Source organism: Mugil cephalus, chromosome 7 (genome assembly GCF_022458985.1).
Source record: "Mugil cephalus isolate CIBA_MC_2020 chromosome 7, CIBA_Mcephalus_1.1, whole genome shotgun sequence".
Taxonomy (NCBI): Eukaryota; Metazoa; Chordata; class Actinopteri; order Mugiliformes; family Mugilidae; genus Mugil; species Mugil cephalus.
Genome location: NC_061776.1, coordinates 15,989,811 through 16,007,396, shown reverse-complemented (window position 1 = coordinate 16,007,396; position 17,586 = coordinate 15,989,811). Strand labels below are relative to the sequence as shown.

Below are 17,586 nucleotides of genomic sequence, written 5' to 3'. Positions count from 1 at the left end.
TACATCTGGGTACTTTGCTGAACATCTATACTTAAATCTGACAATACAGCAAAAATGCATTCAGACTAGTTATCAGCACTGAAATATCAGTACTGGTGTGATTGTGGATCAGACGTCATACTAGCAGTGATGGTTTTGGTACCGGCAGGGGTTGCTTTGAAACGCTGATCTCTTGCTTGCACATTAAGATGAGCAGCACGACTCCCACAGACTCTATTTCCACATCATCTTTATTTTTTGATAACGGCCCCTCTAGATTCCCGTGGTGTGCTACAACTTGCAACAGCTCTCCTCCGCTGCTCTGCACCACCTCCCTCTTTGTCCCACTCCAACCCCCATCCTCATTGAGATGGGAATCACGACTCCTCCAGACTCGCGCTTTCTGCTCGCATGAGCAGGAGGTGCAGAGGGAAAGCTGAGCAGCCGTATAGGGTTCAGAGTGACTGACGAGCAGAGAGGGACCCTGCTGTCAGGATGCTCATCTCACTCCACTTTTACCTCCTTCCCTGCTGGGAAGCATTAACGGAAGACGTAGCTATGCATTGCGTTCAGGCAGCAGCGCCGCCTCATCTGCAGGCCATGTGGCAAACTCTCAGCTGAGGGGTGTGAGGTGAAGGAACGAGAAGCAGCTGTTGAGTGGATGCGCGTAAACGTATCGGGAGTGAAAATGTAAACAGGTTTCACTACTGATTAAACGTCTATGCAATGAAGTGTTGAGCAAATGGGTTAACGGTGTACAGATGCTTTCTAGGAAATTGCATAATTAAGAATAAAATGTGATGCCATATTCAGCCATGTCCAACTCACCATGTGTATCTGCAAATTGCATTTAATGTGGATTTTATTCAGTCTTAAGGGGAGACACTTTAGATGAAGACATTGTTTTGAGGCTGATCTTCTTCCACAACAGGTCGTTCTGAAGTAGAAAATGTCCAAACCACACGTTTTTACTGGATTTTTGGAAACTCAGGAAATTTTTTGATACTGTATATCTTAGTCCATGAAAATGATTATGCACATAATTGATCTGGTTGTACAAAATTGGTATTTAAGTGGATTAAGTTCAATTTGAAGGTGGGGACACAATTTTTTTTTTTTGTGTGCTGGACTGTTATGCAAACAGTTCTGAAAAAATAACAGTGGTCCCGATTTAAGTAATCAACAGTGAATTTCATAGTGATATTAGTTGAATTTTTTTACTGTAGTTAAAAATGAGGCCTAAACAAGTTTTGCTTCAAACACTGAGCCACAAATCTCCACTTCTGTGGCACTAACACACATCAAACTTTCAAACTTTGTTCACTATATTCTACATTTTATTATTATGAAAGTTTTTACAGTGACCGTTGGCTCGTGTAGCATTTGCAGCCTAAAATAAAACTCGGATCTGGAGCATGTCCAGATTGCTGTACCGGATATGTTTGTAAATGAGCGCACACTTAACAAGATAATGCCTCATTCTCAAGTGCGATGCATAACATTTCTGAAAATATACAAAAATAACTGTCTTAAAGTAACAAGCTGGATAAGTTTAGTGGTTTCTATTCTAGTGGTGTCTCTTCCTAAAGCTGAAATGTAGATATATTGTAACATCATCAGCGTGAGATAACACAATTATGTGAATGTTACACTATCTAGATTGGAAAACAGTGTCTTGATATTGTTGCTAGTCCAGGCAGACGACGGTTATCACACAATTGTTCTTTTGGCTTCCGCCGCCGTTCAGTAAGAAACATACTGTGAATCTGACAAACGATGCTCTCCATCACCAGCGAGAGGAGCTCCGCTGCTAAAAAGCCACCATTGCGCTCACTGACGATGATGATTCAGTATTTTGTTCGCACGGCGCTGAACACTTCTACTGGAAACCCCGAAGTCTAAGAATGAACACGAAGAAACAAGAGCGTGCCGCAAAAGTTAGAGGCCACTTTCGCTTCATCAAAGAGAATTGTTACGACGGTGTCAGTATTTCCTAAATGGCCCATATCTGTCAACGTCTGCAGATCCCGAAGAATGAATTAATGCACGGGGGGAAACGTGTCAGGCGCTGCTGCTTGATATCTGTTCTACATTTTATCATCACGACACTTTTCCAGCTTCTGAATCTTATGTTCTGGCTCAAACTAATTTTCACGCCCACACACAACAGTATAGACACACACACAAACCCACCACCAGCACCAGACAAACTCCCACTTGGACTATAAACGGGACCTGTTAGTATTTCTTACCACAGAGCAATGACGGGCCATCTGGAGCGCGGCCCCCTGGGAGAGCAGCAGGTGGGACCCTGTGGGTTAAATGAGCTGTTACTGTATCAGTAACCAGTTTACCTCCCACACCACGAACAACCCTTTAAACCAGTTCAGCTCCCGCCTCCCGCCGGCCTGCTGCTGACTGGTTTTTCACATCGTAATGCTAAGGAGAGGCAGCAGCAGCGATCATGACTGACTGCGAAAGGCCGAGTCAGTCTATCAAACAAGTCCCTTATTTGAACGAAACGGAAACGTTAAGTCAACTACTCAGACCCAAACCACTCACAGGTGGATGTTTTGTTCACTTTGAAATCTTATACCTAGGCACTAATGTCAGAGATATTCAAAGATAAGTAGTTTTAGCTTTTATAGAATAATCTTCCAGCCGGAAACCCACAGTAATTGCTTTTTAAACATGAAATGATATGAAACTGAACAGCACATCTGTCACGTGGTGTTGATTTGGAGTGAAGCAATGTAAAGATGAGGTGTATACCATGAGGGAATTAGTTTTTGATGTAATATTTATAGCATGGCAGCTGCTGTATCCATTTCATCCTGGAATCATTCGGTTCTTTCAGCCGTTTGAAGGCAACGAGCTGCAAACAAAATACTGATGTTATGATGTTGTCTGTTTAACTGTCCCCAGCAAGGCCACTGTTGTTATGATCCATTTAGAGACATTTTTCTGCCTACCTGGTGGATATAGTGTAAGAATAGTGTTCTTTATCTTCTATCTCTAGTTTAGGGTTTGGTTCCTTTAAGTTCCTGCTAATGCTGTTAAGTGGACCACTTTAACCCCTTTTGGGGCACCTACCCTCGAACCAGCTCCTCACATTTCAACTAGAACCGGCTCTCGGAGCAACCAAGAACGCGGGGCTTCTCTGTAACCAAGAACCTCTCGGGTTCGGGGATTGAAGGCAGAACTATTGCGGCCAACAACAATGGAAGAAAAAACTAAAAACATTCTAAATGCCACTGAAAAAAAAAGAAAAAACAAAGCTTCGATATGAATAGGAAATCAAAGCAGCTATAGATCTGTGGAGGCGACATATTGTTTCTTTGCTCCGTGGTCCTCAACAGATGTTCAGATCAAACTTCAAGGAGCTTCGAAACCAGAGCGGGAATGGGAAACGTATCGAGGGGCGTAATGACGCGGTGCTATTATTATCTTTATCTAATGGAAAAACAAACTTGATTGTGGATGTGAAGTGTTGACCAGGTTTTCATTCACCATCTAGCTGCAGTTTGCCAGTGTACAGATCTTTTGTGTCACAGCAAACAATGACGCCATGAGAGCAGCGCGAGGGAAACACAATAATATAGTCTACAGGCCTGAGTCATGGCACCACTCTGTAAAGCTTAGCGGAGCTACCGACTCACCCCTTCCATATTCGCTCGTCTATCACACAGCTAACACACAGAGAGAGAGAGGGGGACAATCATTCATGCTCACACTCTCACCTATGGCCCATTCAAAATCCCCAATTAACCTAACGAGCACGTCTCTGGACGGTGGGAGGAGAACACGAAAACTCCACACGGATTTATTTACCCGCACTGAAACTATTCACAACTCATTGCAGTGTACGTCAGCCAAGAAAATATCACTGTAAAAACGTAGTAATTTACAAATAGTGCCACCATAATAGTTTGTCCAGCAGAGAGCTCTGACAAGTTAATAGCCCATATATCTTCCCCAGATATGGACTAAAATCTACTCAGCTCCGGCTCGCATTTCACCAACTTCCCGTTCGGAATCGCCAACCGGCTTTTCAGCAAGAAGACAGAGCCAACTTCCCGCTACGCAAGACCCCCCCACTTCACCGCTCCGTCACTCAGGCCATGTGCAAGCCTAGCGCAACAGATGAGCTCAAACGTTCTTTATTATTCAGCAAACTCCCAAGGCACCGCAGGATAATTTATTCACTGCGTGTAGACGGCAAGGACAAATATTTGACAGTTTGAACTTCTAAAACTTTCATCCTTTTATCGTTGATACATATTCATAAGATGATTTTAATCCCTTCTTCTCTTGCAGATGGAGGATCCATCACCGCGTGGAGAGCGATTGATGCTTTAGACCGTTCCGCTGCCGTAGTGGTGTGATTACATAAACGCCCGCTGAGCGAGTATTGATGAGACCAGCGGAATAACTAGAGGACTGACGCGCTCGCATCTGATCTGAACCCTGTGGTCTCCGGGGACGGGAAATTGAAACAAAGGAGAAAGCGAGAGATTTGACTCATCTCGACGTCTACGTGTGCATTAAACATAGGTTGCAGAGGCTGCTTTTAGAATGGTCACCTATGAGTCACGCGGACGGCGCGAAGTAAACACGCGAAACCTTGTCGTACAGATTTGTGCGAACCCCAGACTTCGATCACATTAACAGAGAGCGGCACAAAGGACGGAGGAGTGTGTGTGTGTGTGTGTGTGTGTGTGTGTGTGTGTGCAGGGGTGATGTCAAGGAGACTGTAGCAGGAAAAAAGACGAGGGGGAGTCATGGCTCTCATCCACATAGATTATGTTTGCAACAGGTTTAAAATGAGCATTACTGGGACTCAGAGGGGGAAGATGTGTAGGAATGTCACACTTTTAACTAGTGAAGGACAATTTTGAGGAACGTATGTACTTCCACTGATATTCTATACAGCTTATTTTCGCTCATGCACGCAGGATCCATCAGGAGCAACTATAGGGTCAAGAGTGTGTTGCACAGACATTGAAAGATTGATTGATTTTTACAGGATTCTGAACCGCGTACAGACTTAATGGATTAGTCATTCAACAGACTGGTAACTATTTCTTTTTAATAACTGATTATAGGAGTACTTGGCATTTCACTTTCACTTATTTCCTGAGCTGAAGCTCTATCTGGAAAATAATTCACACACTAGTGAATAAATGGCTACAACTCCTAATTACCTATGTTATAAATTATCCTCTTCTAGGAGGATTTCTGCCATTCATGCATCAGTGATAGAAATAAAATTAATTTGCAATAAGACCATTCTTTCATTCATTCATTCATTCATTTTCTGTAACCACTTGTCCTCTCTTCGACCGAGGTGTCAATGCTAACCACCATTGTTGAAATGTTTTGCGCTGTACCAAAACGCATTTCTATTATTTCTTGTAATCGGTGGGCATCATCATCATTCTAACACTGTTTGAACATAAACTGAGTATCCTAACAGTCACCAAGGGCAGGAATATTATGGCAGGATGCGTTCGTTTGACTAATGTACTTAATGAACTGGCAAGTGAGTGTACATTTTAGTACTATCTAGTACTGCCTACATACATAATGTCTGTCAATGGTACACTAAATGACTATGGTCTATTTTTTGAAACACGTGCGATTAGATTTTTTTTTTCTGCCCGCAGTATCTGCAGTGGACCGTTCAGTGGTGTGCAGGTAACAGAACTGTTTGGAGGTGCTAAGGGCCTGACATGGATTCCAGCCAGCCTCTGTGTGGGAGACCGGGCAGAATGCTGACTACGAGGAACTGGACCCCCTCCCCGAGGAGACCGCGCTTCTAAGGCTGTGTGTGTGCGTGTGCATGCATAACAGAAGCAGTAAAAGAGGAAGAAGCTGAATCTATACACATACGGTGCACATGTACAGATACACCAAACGTTAACCACGGTTCACTTGAAAACCCAAGAATCCCTTAACGTGGCGGTGAGGTGCAGAGCGGCATGTTCGTGTTTACCAACCCAACTGGTCCGTGACACCAAACAATACAAAAGACAACAGAGGCAACAGACTTCGCACTAGTGAGTCCAGTTTTCTTGCTCACTGCTGTTCGGGAGACAATCTGCGTCGGATTTCTGCACACTGCGTACTACCGGCATGTCAGTATTAGCCTGTGTAGATGCATGTGCGTCCACCCTACCTATTAAAATACATGCACGGGGAGTGGGCTGGCAGAACTGCAGAGAAGCACGTGTTGTGTTTTGTCTGTGGTCGGGAAAATAATTGATGTAAGAATTTAGTCGGACAAACAACCTGCCAATACTCTGACGCACAGAGGGAACAAAAGACTGAGATTCTGTTCTTCTGCGCCACTGTGTCCGTACTTCACATGAAACGTTGCAGCAGCGCGGCTTTAAATATTAATCTGCCACAGATATATTGAAGAAGGTTTAAAAGAGCAATGGATCTTGTCAGCTGCGTGGCCGTGAGGTGATAAACACAGACTCGCGTGCACTCTAGCCTGTGAACTTGGATAAGAGAATGCAGCTTGTGTACTGTAAATACATTTCCGCGGTGCTGCAGTGCCCTGTGGTGGAGGGCGGGGTTGGCATTTCCCTCTCAGGTGGATCCTGACTTTGATCCTCGCAGCGGCCAAAATCCTGAAGCCTCCTGCTGCTGGAAGAACACGAACACGCTGTCGCTAACATCTGCTCCGACGGAGACTGACCGCGCGCTCATTTAAGCGCGCCGCTGCGTATGTGTGTAGGCAGGTACACGAGTGTGGGTGCAGAACGTACCCTCCCCCACACCGCGCACCTCTAGCACACTCACAAACTACAGTAACTGCACACGCAGGACCAATGGAGCGAACTTGCCCACGCTTATGAAAAGAGAAAACGCATGCACACACGCCAACCCTATGACACATCCAGACCTCCCACACCTCTGAAAAAGACTTTTTGGAAAAAAAAAAAAAAGCTTCAGATGGAAAGCGGCAACAAGTCACCGCGACGCCGTCTGTCTTATTTTCATCTCCAGTTTACCTGCTCCGTTCCTCCGTCCCGGGGGACGGCAGGGAGGCTCTCTCCCAGCATGCACCGCACCTGACAGTTGTAGGACCCAGTGACCCGTGCACCGAACCCTGGGTTGCTCTCCAGCCGTCAGCCACAGCTTATGGATTGTTCCGGCGTCTCCCCGCAAGCGACGTCCCCAAAGGGACGACTTCTGTCTAAGATGAAACAATGAGTCCGTTCACATTGCGTTCCCCCGTGAGCGTCTTAATGGTTTTGTTTTCCTCTGTTTTGCTCTTCACTTTGCATAATGAGCTGGAGGGGAACGTGAAATGCTTTCAAAGCAATTTCCAAGAAATCAGGTTGGTGCGGCATCAGTACACAACATGTGAATGGCTCTCATTTACATTAGAAGGAATTATTTTCTTTCCTATTAGGAATTAAATCAATTCAATCATTAGTGTCATTTATATATTCAATTTGTGATACTGGGAACATTTTCACTTAATGGACTGTCAAGCAGTGCTAACTGATTAAAACCTTTGTTTTTCCTCCCATTGTCTTGGTAAACATCAGGTGCTGGTCCTTTTAAAAGATTATTGTAAAAAAAAAAATAAAAAAAATCTATAAACACTCATGGGAAATGGCACTTCTTTGAGTACAATGGACATAAATGAAGAGATGACATTTTTGTCCTTCTTCCTCATGGAGAAGCTCTCAGACAAAAGCCTCTGTATTCCTCTATCTGCTCCATGTCATCTGCTCAGTCCTGTTACAGCACCATTGCTTCCTCTGCTGCCAAAATCCACACAAACACATGACTGAAAATCCTCCGAATTGTGCTGATGGCAAACAGTAAAACACAAAGGATCCCTTTGTCAACATCAGAATCCAATTTTGGGCTGCGACTACACCTGCGCGGAACTCGGAGCCCTCACGATTATCAGATTATTTTTGTTTCACAGTCACCTTTAAATGCCGCTCGGAGAAACGCACAGACGCTACAGTGTCTTTCACGTGCCGGACAGAATTTGATCAATAGTGCTGCAACTTTGCACTAACGGCACACACTGCGCCACTGCGTGCGTGAGCAGGAACAAACACACACACATGCTTCTATTTTGGGGAACGGACTGGTATGAAGTGAGTGAATGATAAAGACATTGATCTCAGCGCTATGGTCAAAGGAGAGAGAAAGGGACGGGAGCATGTTCCGATCCCCGGAGACTCAGACTGCCATTATACATTACTATTGATCTTTGCACTGAGACACATGGCACGGCATCGATCTTTAAACCAACGAGTTCAGAACGAAACACCTCTGTACCACCACTTGCTGAAGACCGGCTGACCAACAGATCTCGTGTCCAGTTCACATGTGCATGCAAAAAAAAAGAAGAGAGAAGAGAGGAAGACTGCAGTCAGGGACACACAAATCAGCTAATTAGCTTCAAACCACCAGTTTGCCTTTCTGTCTTTGTCCCTCCATCTGAATATAGATACGAGTATGATGTGCTCCGGGGCATCAATCTCAGTCCTGCAATGACACAAGTGAGGAAAACTGGTGCATGAGGCAATTAATATTCAGAAACACTCCACTTTTGGTTCATAAGAAGAAGAGGGGCGTCTCTGGCAAACAGGAAGGGCTGGGGGGGAAGATGACACAGGAGTAAAAAGACGTGGCTCGAGCGGGGCGAGCATGATCTGCAGGAGAAACACCAGCGATAAGGAAATACAGACACCTTAGAGCTGAGTAATCTATATTTCAGGGGTATTAACATATCCCCAAGTGGCCGGAGATAGCCATACCTGCATTTCTGTGAGCTGCACAAATTAATCTGACATGGTCTGGTAGAATCTAAATTGATAAGGATTAATTAGGTGGCTGGGTGCAGACGGAGCTTGAGAGTGATGCAACACCTGTGGATCAAGGTGAATGAGGGGAGAGCACGGGTGGGATCCCGGACACCACGGTAGCTGCCATAGGGAGAGCGCAACAACAAAAGCGTTTTAACATCTTATTTTGGATTTGTGCTGGATTACGGAACAGCTGCGCAGAGCCTCCGTCCGTTCCGCTACAGGACACAGCTGAGCAGGCTGCAGCTTTGTCTCGGTCCTCCGGTCCGGTACTCGCCCTTGAACGGGGGGGCCTACGATACCCGAGGTATGACGGAAAACGTCCGAAACTCACCAAAGTTTGCTGGTACTGAAGCGTTCGGTTTTCGGCCTTGTTCTTCACCATTGTCGCAATATCCTCATTAAAGACCACCAAAGCCGGCGGGACTCTCAGGGGTGCAAAGTCGCTACTCTGCGGAGGAGGAGGAGGTGGAGGAGGAGGAGGAGGAGGTGGAGGACTCTGCGCGGCCGCCTGCCATCACATGTGCGGCGTGTAACAGGTTCCTTATCATCAGCTCTCTTGCATGATGCAAAGCCCGGTGTGTGTCTGTGTGTGTCTGTGTGTGTGCGTATGTGTGCCAGATGAGAGACACCGGCAGTAGCCTTGAAGCAGCGGTGCCGGTGCGGTGTAAATGCGAGAGACCGCCTCCCTCCTCCACTCTCACTGTGCTGCTGCCTCCCTGGAGTCACTGGACTGGATGATGTTCAGGGGGTGTGCGCAGGTGTTACTAAAGGATTGCGCAGACAAAACACGATATATGATGTTGCTTTTTTTTTTTTTTTAAATTATCATTATTATTATTTTCTTTACTTGCATGGTAATGCTTAGCCACTCGTCTGTCCTTTGCTCCTGATTTGAGTCATCGCCGGATTGACTGTGATGGTAAGTTCTCAAGGCTCCATCAGTGTCACAAAGAAATCATTACACTATCACGTTAGAAGGCTATCCGGACAAAGGATGGCGCGTCAGGAGTCGTGAGTGACGACACAGTGACTTTCTTTTTGTCATCTGACAGCCAACATCCCTCACGCAGGATGTTCAAGGCCGAAAAGCTGTGTTTTACAGGATGTTTGATCTCAGGTTTACTCTAAAATAAAAGCGTTAAAAGTTAAAGCGAACTTGGATCGTACTCTGAAATTCTTACTTCTAAAGAGACAATTCATTCCGGCTCTTTCTTTTAAAATATGAAGAGTGCACCCTAAAGGCATATACATACATATTCTTATTATGGCCTGTGGTGCAATTTGTCCCATTTTTTTTTCTTTTTTTTTTTTTTTTTCCAGTAGGAGCATAGACTGCATGTAAAGATGGACACCTCAAAAGTGTAGAGCCAGAACCATATGGAGCGCCCCCAGGCTGCTGACTGCAGTATAGGTCATAAACCGGATAGTGGATCTGACTTGAGCCCCCCACCACACACACACACACACATTTTCTTTTTCTTTTTTTTTTTTTTATCAATGTACATATAATAGTAGTTGGGGTAGTTTCTTGCAGGCTTCACAGACTCCTAACTTAGCGTAGCATGCACTGTTTTAAACTGACCAAATGAGTGGCTCTGCAGTAAACTGCACAAACCGTTTTTTTTTTTTTTTTTTTGTGAGTGAAATTTTCAAATGAAATAATATTTAGCAGTACAACAAAAGTGTTATGCCAAAAGCTCATGGAGGGTGTGCCCACAATTGAGTCTTGCAGAAGTATGGGCAGTAGCTCCAAATGTTTAATCTGTCATCGCATTTATCCACTTATTTTTGGCTTCGCTTTGGCTTATTTCAGGAAGTGTGGACCCAGTGTCCATCTTTTTACGTGGTCTTTCAGTTTGAGTTGCTCATCTATAGCGATGTCAGCCGAGGAGGTTTCTGGCTTCCCTCAAACACACACTGCCAAAAACTCACCAGCAATGTCTTTCTCTCGAAGTCATGACGCACTCTTGGAAATGACCAGACTTTAAATGCTCACAGACCTCGTGAGCCGTTTCGCGAACTGTCCTCCATATACACACTGTAACTACACCGACCATATGTGCAGGAAGCAGCATGCACCAACCTCGACGAGAGCTCTGTGATAATGTGACGTGAACAGAGCCATGTCTCCACCTGAGGTCTGGATGTGACGCCTGGAGGTGGACAGAGTTCAGAAGGGTTGTGGCAATTTCAAACTGGAATGACAGCTGACAGCAGCAGAGGGGAGCAAAGATTAACAGCAATTACAAGACTGTCTGGTTGAAATCGTAGCAGCAAAATGCTTAATCAGGAAACTCCTATAGTCATCTGGTAAGAAAAACTGGAGACTTGTGAATGAGGAATGAAACGGCTCACCGCGAGATCTGTGTTGATTTATGGAAGAAGGCATTGCTGTTTAGTTTTTCCAAAGATTTCTTTTTGTCTGGCACAAGTGAAACCTAGTCTCTTTATATCTGAGAGAAATCTCTGCAAATGGTTGGAACTTTGCAAGCCACATAAAGACGTAAACGGATAAACGGCTCTACAGGTAAGAGGAAAAGCAATAATGGGGTGAGCTGTCCCTTTAAGACAGCCACAATTACATCATCTAAGTCATTTTTTCAGACCTCTGAAAGCTCTTCTGGGAAACATGGGACTGTTTTCACAGTCTGTGCAGCACAAACATCACATCTGAAATACGTCAAATGTCCCTTTAAAATTTTAAACCTCATGTTGGTGCAATCTGAGCCAGAATGACAGTAACTCTGTCTCTTTGAAGCATGAAAGTGATACATATATGATGGATTATATATATATTATTTTTATATATAACAATAAAAAAAATAATGTAATGGCTGGAAACGCCACTTATTTTCCAAATGTTGTTCTTTTTGGCAGGGTTTTTACGTTCCTCCACCTGTGAAGATAACACCACAAGTCTCTGGCAATTCATGCACAAAATAAAATGACTATAAATAAACAGGCTACAATAAAACGCTTACAGGCACTTTTAAAGGGCATGACTGAGAGTCACCAAATGTTCTGATGAGTATGTGTAAATGATTTCTTCTTTTTCTTTTTTCTTTTTTGTGAAAGTCAAAATCACAAGATATTTACCCAGATGCAAGTCTCGGGAGAGGCTGTATCCAGCACCAAAAAGCTCACATACGAGGGCTTGCGACACTCTCAGATCATTTCCTCGTCTCAGCTGACATGTGTATTATCATACTCTGAGAGCTGGTCTCTTTGAGCTTTCACTAAAGGCTTTTCAGAGGTGCTACATACTGGCACTGAAATCTATTGAACTGAAAGATATGATGCCAAGAGGGCCTCACACCTGAAAGATAACCGCCGTTCCAAGGATTCACTGCTTCTTTGCCAGGAGCCAAAGATCCTTCGTGCCTGCCAATATGTCTCTTCAGCTGGAAGTTGAAATTCTGACGTGTCCGGGTTTTTCTCAAGACAAAGCAAATGATGTGACCTAACCTAAGTGGTCGCTAAATGATTTGATGGCGCATTAAACCATTTAACTGGCCACAGGACAGCATGCATGCAAAGTTCAAACTCTTTGATCCTCTACAGGTTAAAAGACTTAATTCCACTGGGAGGTACGGCCTCAGAGTGGCAGATAAAACCCGCATAAGGCTGCAGCTGATTGACTGTTGGCAAGGCAACCAGCTCAAAGTGATCCAAAGACCACTGAGTGATTTCACCCCAAAATACACCCAATCAAAAACACACTCTTTCACTTACAAATCCCATTAGTCGTGCAGTTCAAGTTCGCATGCACCTTGAGCCTGTATCTCAGCCTCACATCATATTCCTCTCTGACTTTAATGAAAACCGCAGGCTTCATTTATCACGGAGCCGGCAGCCACAGGCAGGCGGAGGTACGATATCGTGGCCCCGGCAGCAGCGGAACTGGGTGCTCTGCAGCCCCGAGCTCCAGCACACTGACCCACATCTCTGCGACTCCGCGGGGTTCTGCCGAAATTTACCACTTGTGCACGGAGGCCAGCTTGGCACCGCGAGGAAGAACAACATGTGTGACAGCAAAATAAGAGATCAGAGGGTTTCCAAACAGACCTCAGAGCCCATATAATCAAAAAGAGTGACGCTGAAAGAAAATGTGTGACCAGAATTAATGGCTTGGTTGACTTTAATGGGATTCTAAATGGTGCTATTGTTGGTAAAGTTGATTTTAATCCCTGACCTAAGATTGGGATAATACAGTAAACTAGAACAAATATATTTTACTCATACAGTAGCAGCATAGGGACATTGAGCGCCTCTTGTGCAGTGTACAACCACCTGTGTCCCTTTCTGCTTTAGTTTCTGTCATTCCTGGCTGGCAGTAAATACACAAATTGCAGAGAAATAACCACAAAATGAAATCAGAACACAAGCAGACGCACCGCAACCCAATGAGACCTTCAATTGCCATTTGCCCTTGAAGAGGATATGGATAAAGTTCAGGATATACAAGCACGGATTTGGTACTTCAGAGACGGAGAAAAGAGACGGAGACGCAAACTGTCAGTGTGCAGTATACTCACGGTTTTCCTTTGGGGCTGCTTTCCTCCTCTTTTTTTCCTTCTCTCCTCCTCGGGCTACCGATTCAAAACCGTCAGCTGCGTCCTTCCATTGCGCCTTAGCGTAATACTGACTGAAATAAAGGGGCGCACAGCTACAGGTTGCAGCGCTCACTTAACGGATGATGCGACCTGGCAGCGGGTCGCTGTTGGGGATCACACCTCAATCCACCGGGGGGGAAACCTCACTGGATCCCAGAGACTGCCCTGTTGCCGATGCGCAATCCATACAGCACCGCGCCAAAGTTGTCAACACGGCGCGTAATTACCGGCTTTGCGCCTCCAGAGCAGCGCACGGCAGAGCACGCAGCTGTTGGCTGGCTTTGGGGAGCATGAGCGACTACAGCCAGCCGTCTGAGAGCGCGGCTGCATGAGACTGTGAGTCAAAAAAAAAAAAGTCTATGTTAAGATGCTACAGTCTCTTCATCGGCGCCTGTTGAGGTGGGAGGGAGACAGCGGGGTACCGGGTGTCGTGTCCGTGATGCAATGCGGGTATAGTCAGAGCTACAGACCGCAGTTTCCTCCTTGTGCGCAGAGATCCAGGCGCCCCGGTCATTATCTGCGGTGATGCAGGGCACATTCGTCTTAATTAGCGGCGGCCGGGGTTGTTTGCAGAAATAAGAGGAGGCATGGACGGAGAAGAAAAAAAGAACATATGTTTAGTGGTCCCCCCTCTTTCTCTGCATCCCCCCTCTTCCTCGCTCTCCCGCTCGCTCCCTCTCTCCTAACATGTGACAACACACAAACGCGCGCACAAGCACTTAAAGATCTAATATTAGGCGTCATGCGTCTTAATCATGGCACTCAGAACCATCCTGGGCGCGAACGGGAGAGGGACGGAGCTCGGTCACTGTCCAGCCCGAGGAGACGGGGACGAACACGTGTGTCTGAAAATGAGGATGGATGGCGCATTACCTATGTTTTCTCTTATCCGTGTCTTTGGCAGCGATTATGCCTCCTTAACCCCCTACATAGCAATTGAATTGGAGCCAGCGCGTCCTCCAGCTGTGTCCGCCCCCCCCAGGCATTAGAGCCCGATGGGTGATTTCGTGCATCCGGCAGAAGACCGTTCACATCTCCTTTTGGGTGATGTATACACCATGTAAGGCTATAAAACGATAGTCTGGTCGGCACTAATGTCACCTTGTCCTGCCTGAAAATACCGCATGCCTGTTAGACCAGGCCACATTACATGGCTTTCCAACTATAATTCTTTCTACAGAGGTTATAAAAGGTCATAAAGAAAAAACGATGACTTGTTTGCATTTTTACAAACATACATGAAAACATTCTGGGTTCCTTCTGGTTAATTAACAATCTTGACTTTGCATTGTGGGTATCTGCTACGTGCATTTTTAAGTCATAAGTCATAGCAGGCTACACACACCCACATGCTAGGCTGTGTAACTCCCGGCAGTTTTGGGAAGTGAAGCCAATGTGCTGTTTTCTATTGGCCAAAGCCTTAGTAAATATACAGCTGATGGCAGCTGTGTAAATGGCTTCTTTCACAATAATAAATTATTAACCTTGCAGAGGCAGATGAATGGCACCGAAGCTAACTCAGGCAAAAACGAAACAACACAAAAAAACAAAAAACAAAATAGTCCTTCGGACATCAATGAAATGCCATTTTCAGTCTATAACATTTTGCTATGCTGCGCAGCAGAGAAGTTGGAGCGCAGCCTGCTCTCAGGCTAGATAACACTAGCACTTCCCACTACTGAATGAGAAGGTGGGAAATTGAGTGGTGAGAAGACAAAAAGGACACACAGCTCGTTCTTATGAGACACCAGAGCAGACTCGAGGCGTTTTCCACCGGGCAGATCTTACACCTTAATGGACCTAATGTGGACTCACCGGGAGCAGCCAAGCAGGGCATGGCTTTAAGCAGTGAGTGGTCAAGACTGTTTAACTTTAGAGTGTTTTAATGGACTTGTTATTAGCTGGCATGTGGATACCCGGTCTCACTGTATGTTTATGGCTTCGTCCAGGACTCCTGCTGCTCTGTATGGTAGCCTCTGAGGTGTGGGACGCGTGGACCAGACCCATAGATTTTGTATGCAACAGAGCTGCCAGGAGGGCTATGAATATTGTCCCAGCAATAAACCGTGCACTGGTGAGGATTTGACTGCCTCTCTCTTTGTAACTTTGAGACTAACATTTATTTTTCTCTCAACCTCCTCCTGGGATGTTGCAACTAATCCTCCCGTCTCTGTGTTGTTACCTGTAGTCACCCGTCAATCTGTCCGTCTGTTGTCCACCCGTCTGTCTTGCAGAGTGACTGTGATGGCTCCACGACCCTCCTCACTTCAGTTCAGCTGCCCTGCACCGAGCTTCACCTAGCATCCTGGGAAACAAAATCAGTATGTCGGCCCATGTATGAATCCTGCATCAACCCTGTTGTTTTTTTTTTTTTTTGCCTTGATCATTTTTGCTTTGATACTGAGTTCAAAACTTTTTTCCGTACCTTTCTATTTCTGGACGTGTTGCTGAAGGACCAGGAGAAGAGAGCAGACGTGGTTGCATCCTTGAGGGTCCTCAGCGAGAGTGTGAAGGCTGCGGCCCTGAGACAGGCGGGATGTGGAGCTTTGATACTTCAGAGACTGGAGAACAACATCAACAACTACGCGCTCATCCTAACACGCCTTCAGCTGAGCGTAAGAAGCAGCCACAGTAACAAACTGCATGCAATCAAGCTCACAAGCACTCCGGGTACTAATTTCCTGTGTGTCTGTATGTGACGATGTTAAATACCGCAGCTATAAATCTGGATTTTCACGATGTCTTGAATATATAAAAAGGCTTGGAAAAGAAACTGTGCTTGTTGGGAACTTTTACTTTTTATTTTTACATCTGACCTTTAAACCAACGTATCAAAACCTGTCACGCATGCACAAGGACATCACAACATGTGATGCATTGGTGGAAAGTCACACGTAGTAATCAAACACATGTTGCCGGGCTTCTCTCTCACTGGTTTGCATCTGATTGAGAGGCATTATCAGTTTCCTCTGGTGTGGAAATTTCCTGGTTTCTCGTAAAGCTGTGTCTTTCTCGACTATCTGTGCCCTGGGAGTGATCATGTTATGCTGCGTGACCCCAGGCCTTTCCTTCCTCAGGACTAGAAGAAGATAGCAGCGCATGCTTTCCTAGTGAGCGAGTTGCTCTCAACAGTGAGATTCAATATGGGGGATTCTTTCTTTATTAACCATTTTAAAAACGTTACCACCGTTGTCTTTTTTCTTTTTTGGGTGAGCAGGGACCAGCGCTGACACCATCGCTGTCTTGTGTCCCACGAAGCACCCAAAGTCTGAGAACAGTCCTGCAGAGCTACAACCAGCTGATCTCAGGCAAACTGGAGCGATTCATCGTTAGCCTGGAAGACAGATGCACTTCCCAGTGATGCAGGAACATTTCTCACAAATAGAAGGTTTAAGTTAATCACCACTGGAGCCCAAAGTCTGTAAAAGAAGTCAGTCAGTCAAAGGAAAACAGGAAAACCGACCTGGTTTTCCTCTCTTCTTTTTTATATTGTATTGTACTGCATTGTATTGATATGTAGACCCACACAAAAGTACATATGCATTCCTCTCTGCTGGTCATTAAGAAAAACTTAAGATGAAGAAGTGGGTGCAAATGGAAATACAGCAACATATCTGAAAGATACACTAATATAAGCATGCTTTAAATGTGCACGTAAACGCTGCATTCGTAGCCTGCAGGCAGCTTCTCGAAGTCTTTCATTGTATGTGAACAATTTCCTTGATCAATTATCCCTGAGAGTTTGTGATCATGTGGCCCGCAGTAGTTTGTTTGGTGTCAGATATGTGTTGTTGCTCCTGAATCAGTGGTACAGAGGTCACGCAAAAAATACATATTATGCTTCTACTGTTGCCTTTCCGGTATGAAGCCAAGTGAGCAGATTTTGTTCATTCTTGTTGCACTTTTGGATCTCATTTCTTGTTTACACTTTTATATCAGAGGTATAGATCTATGCATGTGTTTTACCTTTCCAATACTAGAATTTTACCCTTGGTGAATTTCTGTATTTGACTGCAATTAAAAGGACGTTTTTCCACACTAATTAACAAAAACACTGTTATTAAAATAACTACTATATATTGTCTTAGCTTGTTATTTGTAATTCACTTTTATTGCTTCGCTAATGTAAAGAGTGTTGTTTTTTT

General features: G+C 45.0%; 2 protein-coding genes across 9 annotated transcripts in view; one reads left to right on the top strand and one right to left on the bottom strand.

Moving 5' to 3' along the window:
- Window positions 1–14,631, bottom strand: part of clcn2a (chloride channel, voltage-sensitive 2a) — a 43,106-nt gene extending 28,475 nt beyond the window's left edge. For 4 of the 8 annotated variants that reach the window (XM_047589050.1, XM_047589057.1, XM_047589051.1 and 1 more), the window contains exon 1: window positions 9,160–11,861. In XM_047589050.1, coding sequence (XP_047445006.1) covers window positions 9,160–9,210 — 51 coding nt within the window. In that variant the 5' untranslated portion in view covers window positions 9,211–11,861. Of the gene's footprint in view, window positions 1–9,159; window positions 11,863–13,363 lie in introns of those variants that run through there. The other 4 variants (XM_047589052.1, XM_047589056.1, XM_047589055.1 and 1 more) reach the window with 3 other exon arrangements.
- Window positions 14,632–15,127: 496 nt separating this feature from the next.
- On the top strand, window positions 15,128–17,525 carry thpo (thrombopoietin). The gene is made up of 5 exons (XM_047589063.1): window positions 15,128–15,289; window positions 15,391–15,515; window positions 15,676–15,762; window positions 15,895–16,056; window positions 16,659–17,525. Exons 1-5 carry the CDS (start codon window positions 15,181–15,183, stop codon window positions 16,800–16,802), a joined length of 627 nt encoding a protein of 208 aa, XP_047445019.1. The 5' UTR covers window positions 15,128–15,180; the 3' UTR covers window positions 16,803–17,525.
- Window positions 17,526–17,586: the final 61 nt, after the last annotated feature.

Bases quoted from the DNA above. Each gene is read 5' to 3' on its own strand.
- thpo (XM_047589063.1), top strand. From the start codon at position 15,181: ATGAGACACCAGAGCAGACTCGAGGCGTTTTCCACCGGGCAGATCTTA. The intron at 15,290-15,390 runs GTGAGTGGTCAA...GGCTTCGTCCAG, and splicing joins GCAGGGCATGGCTTTAAGCA to GACTCCTGCTGCTCTGTATG. The intron at 15,516-15,675 runs GTGAGGATTTGA...TCTGTCTTGCAG, and splicing joins CAGCAATAAACCGTGCACTG to AGTGACTGTGATGGCTCCAC.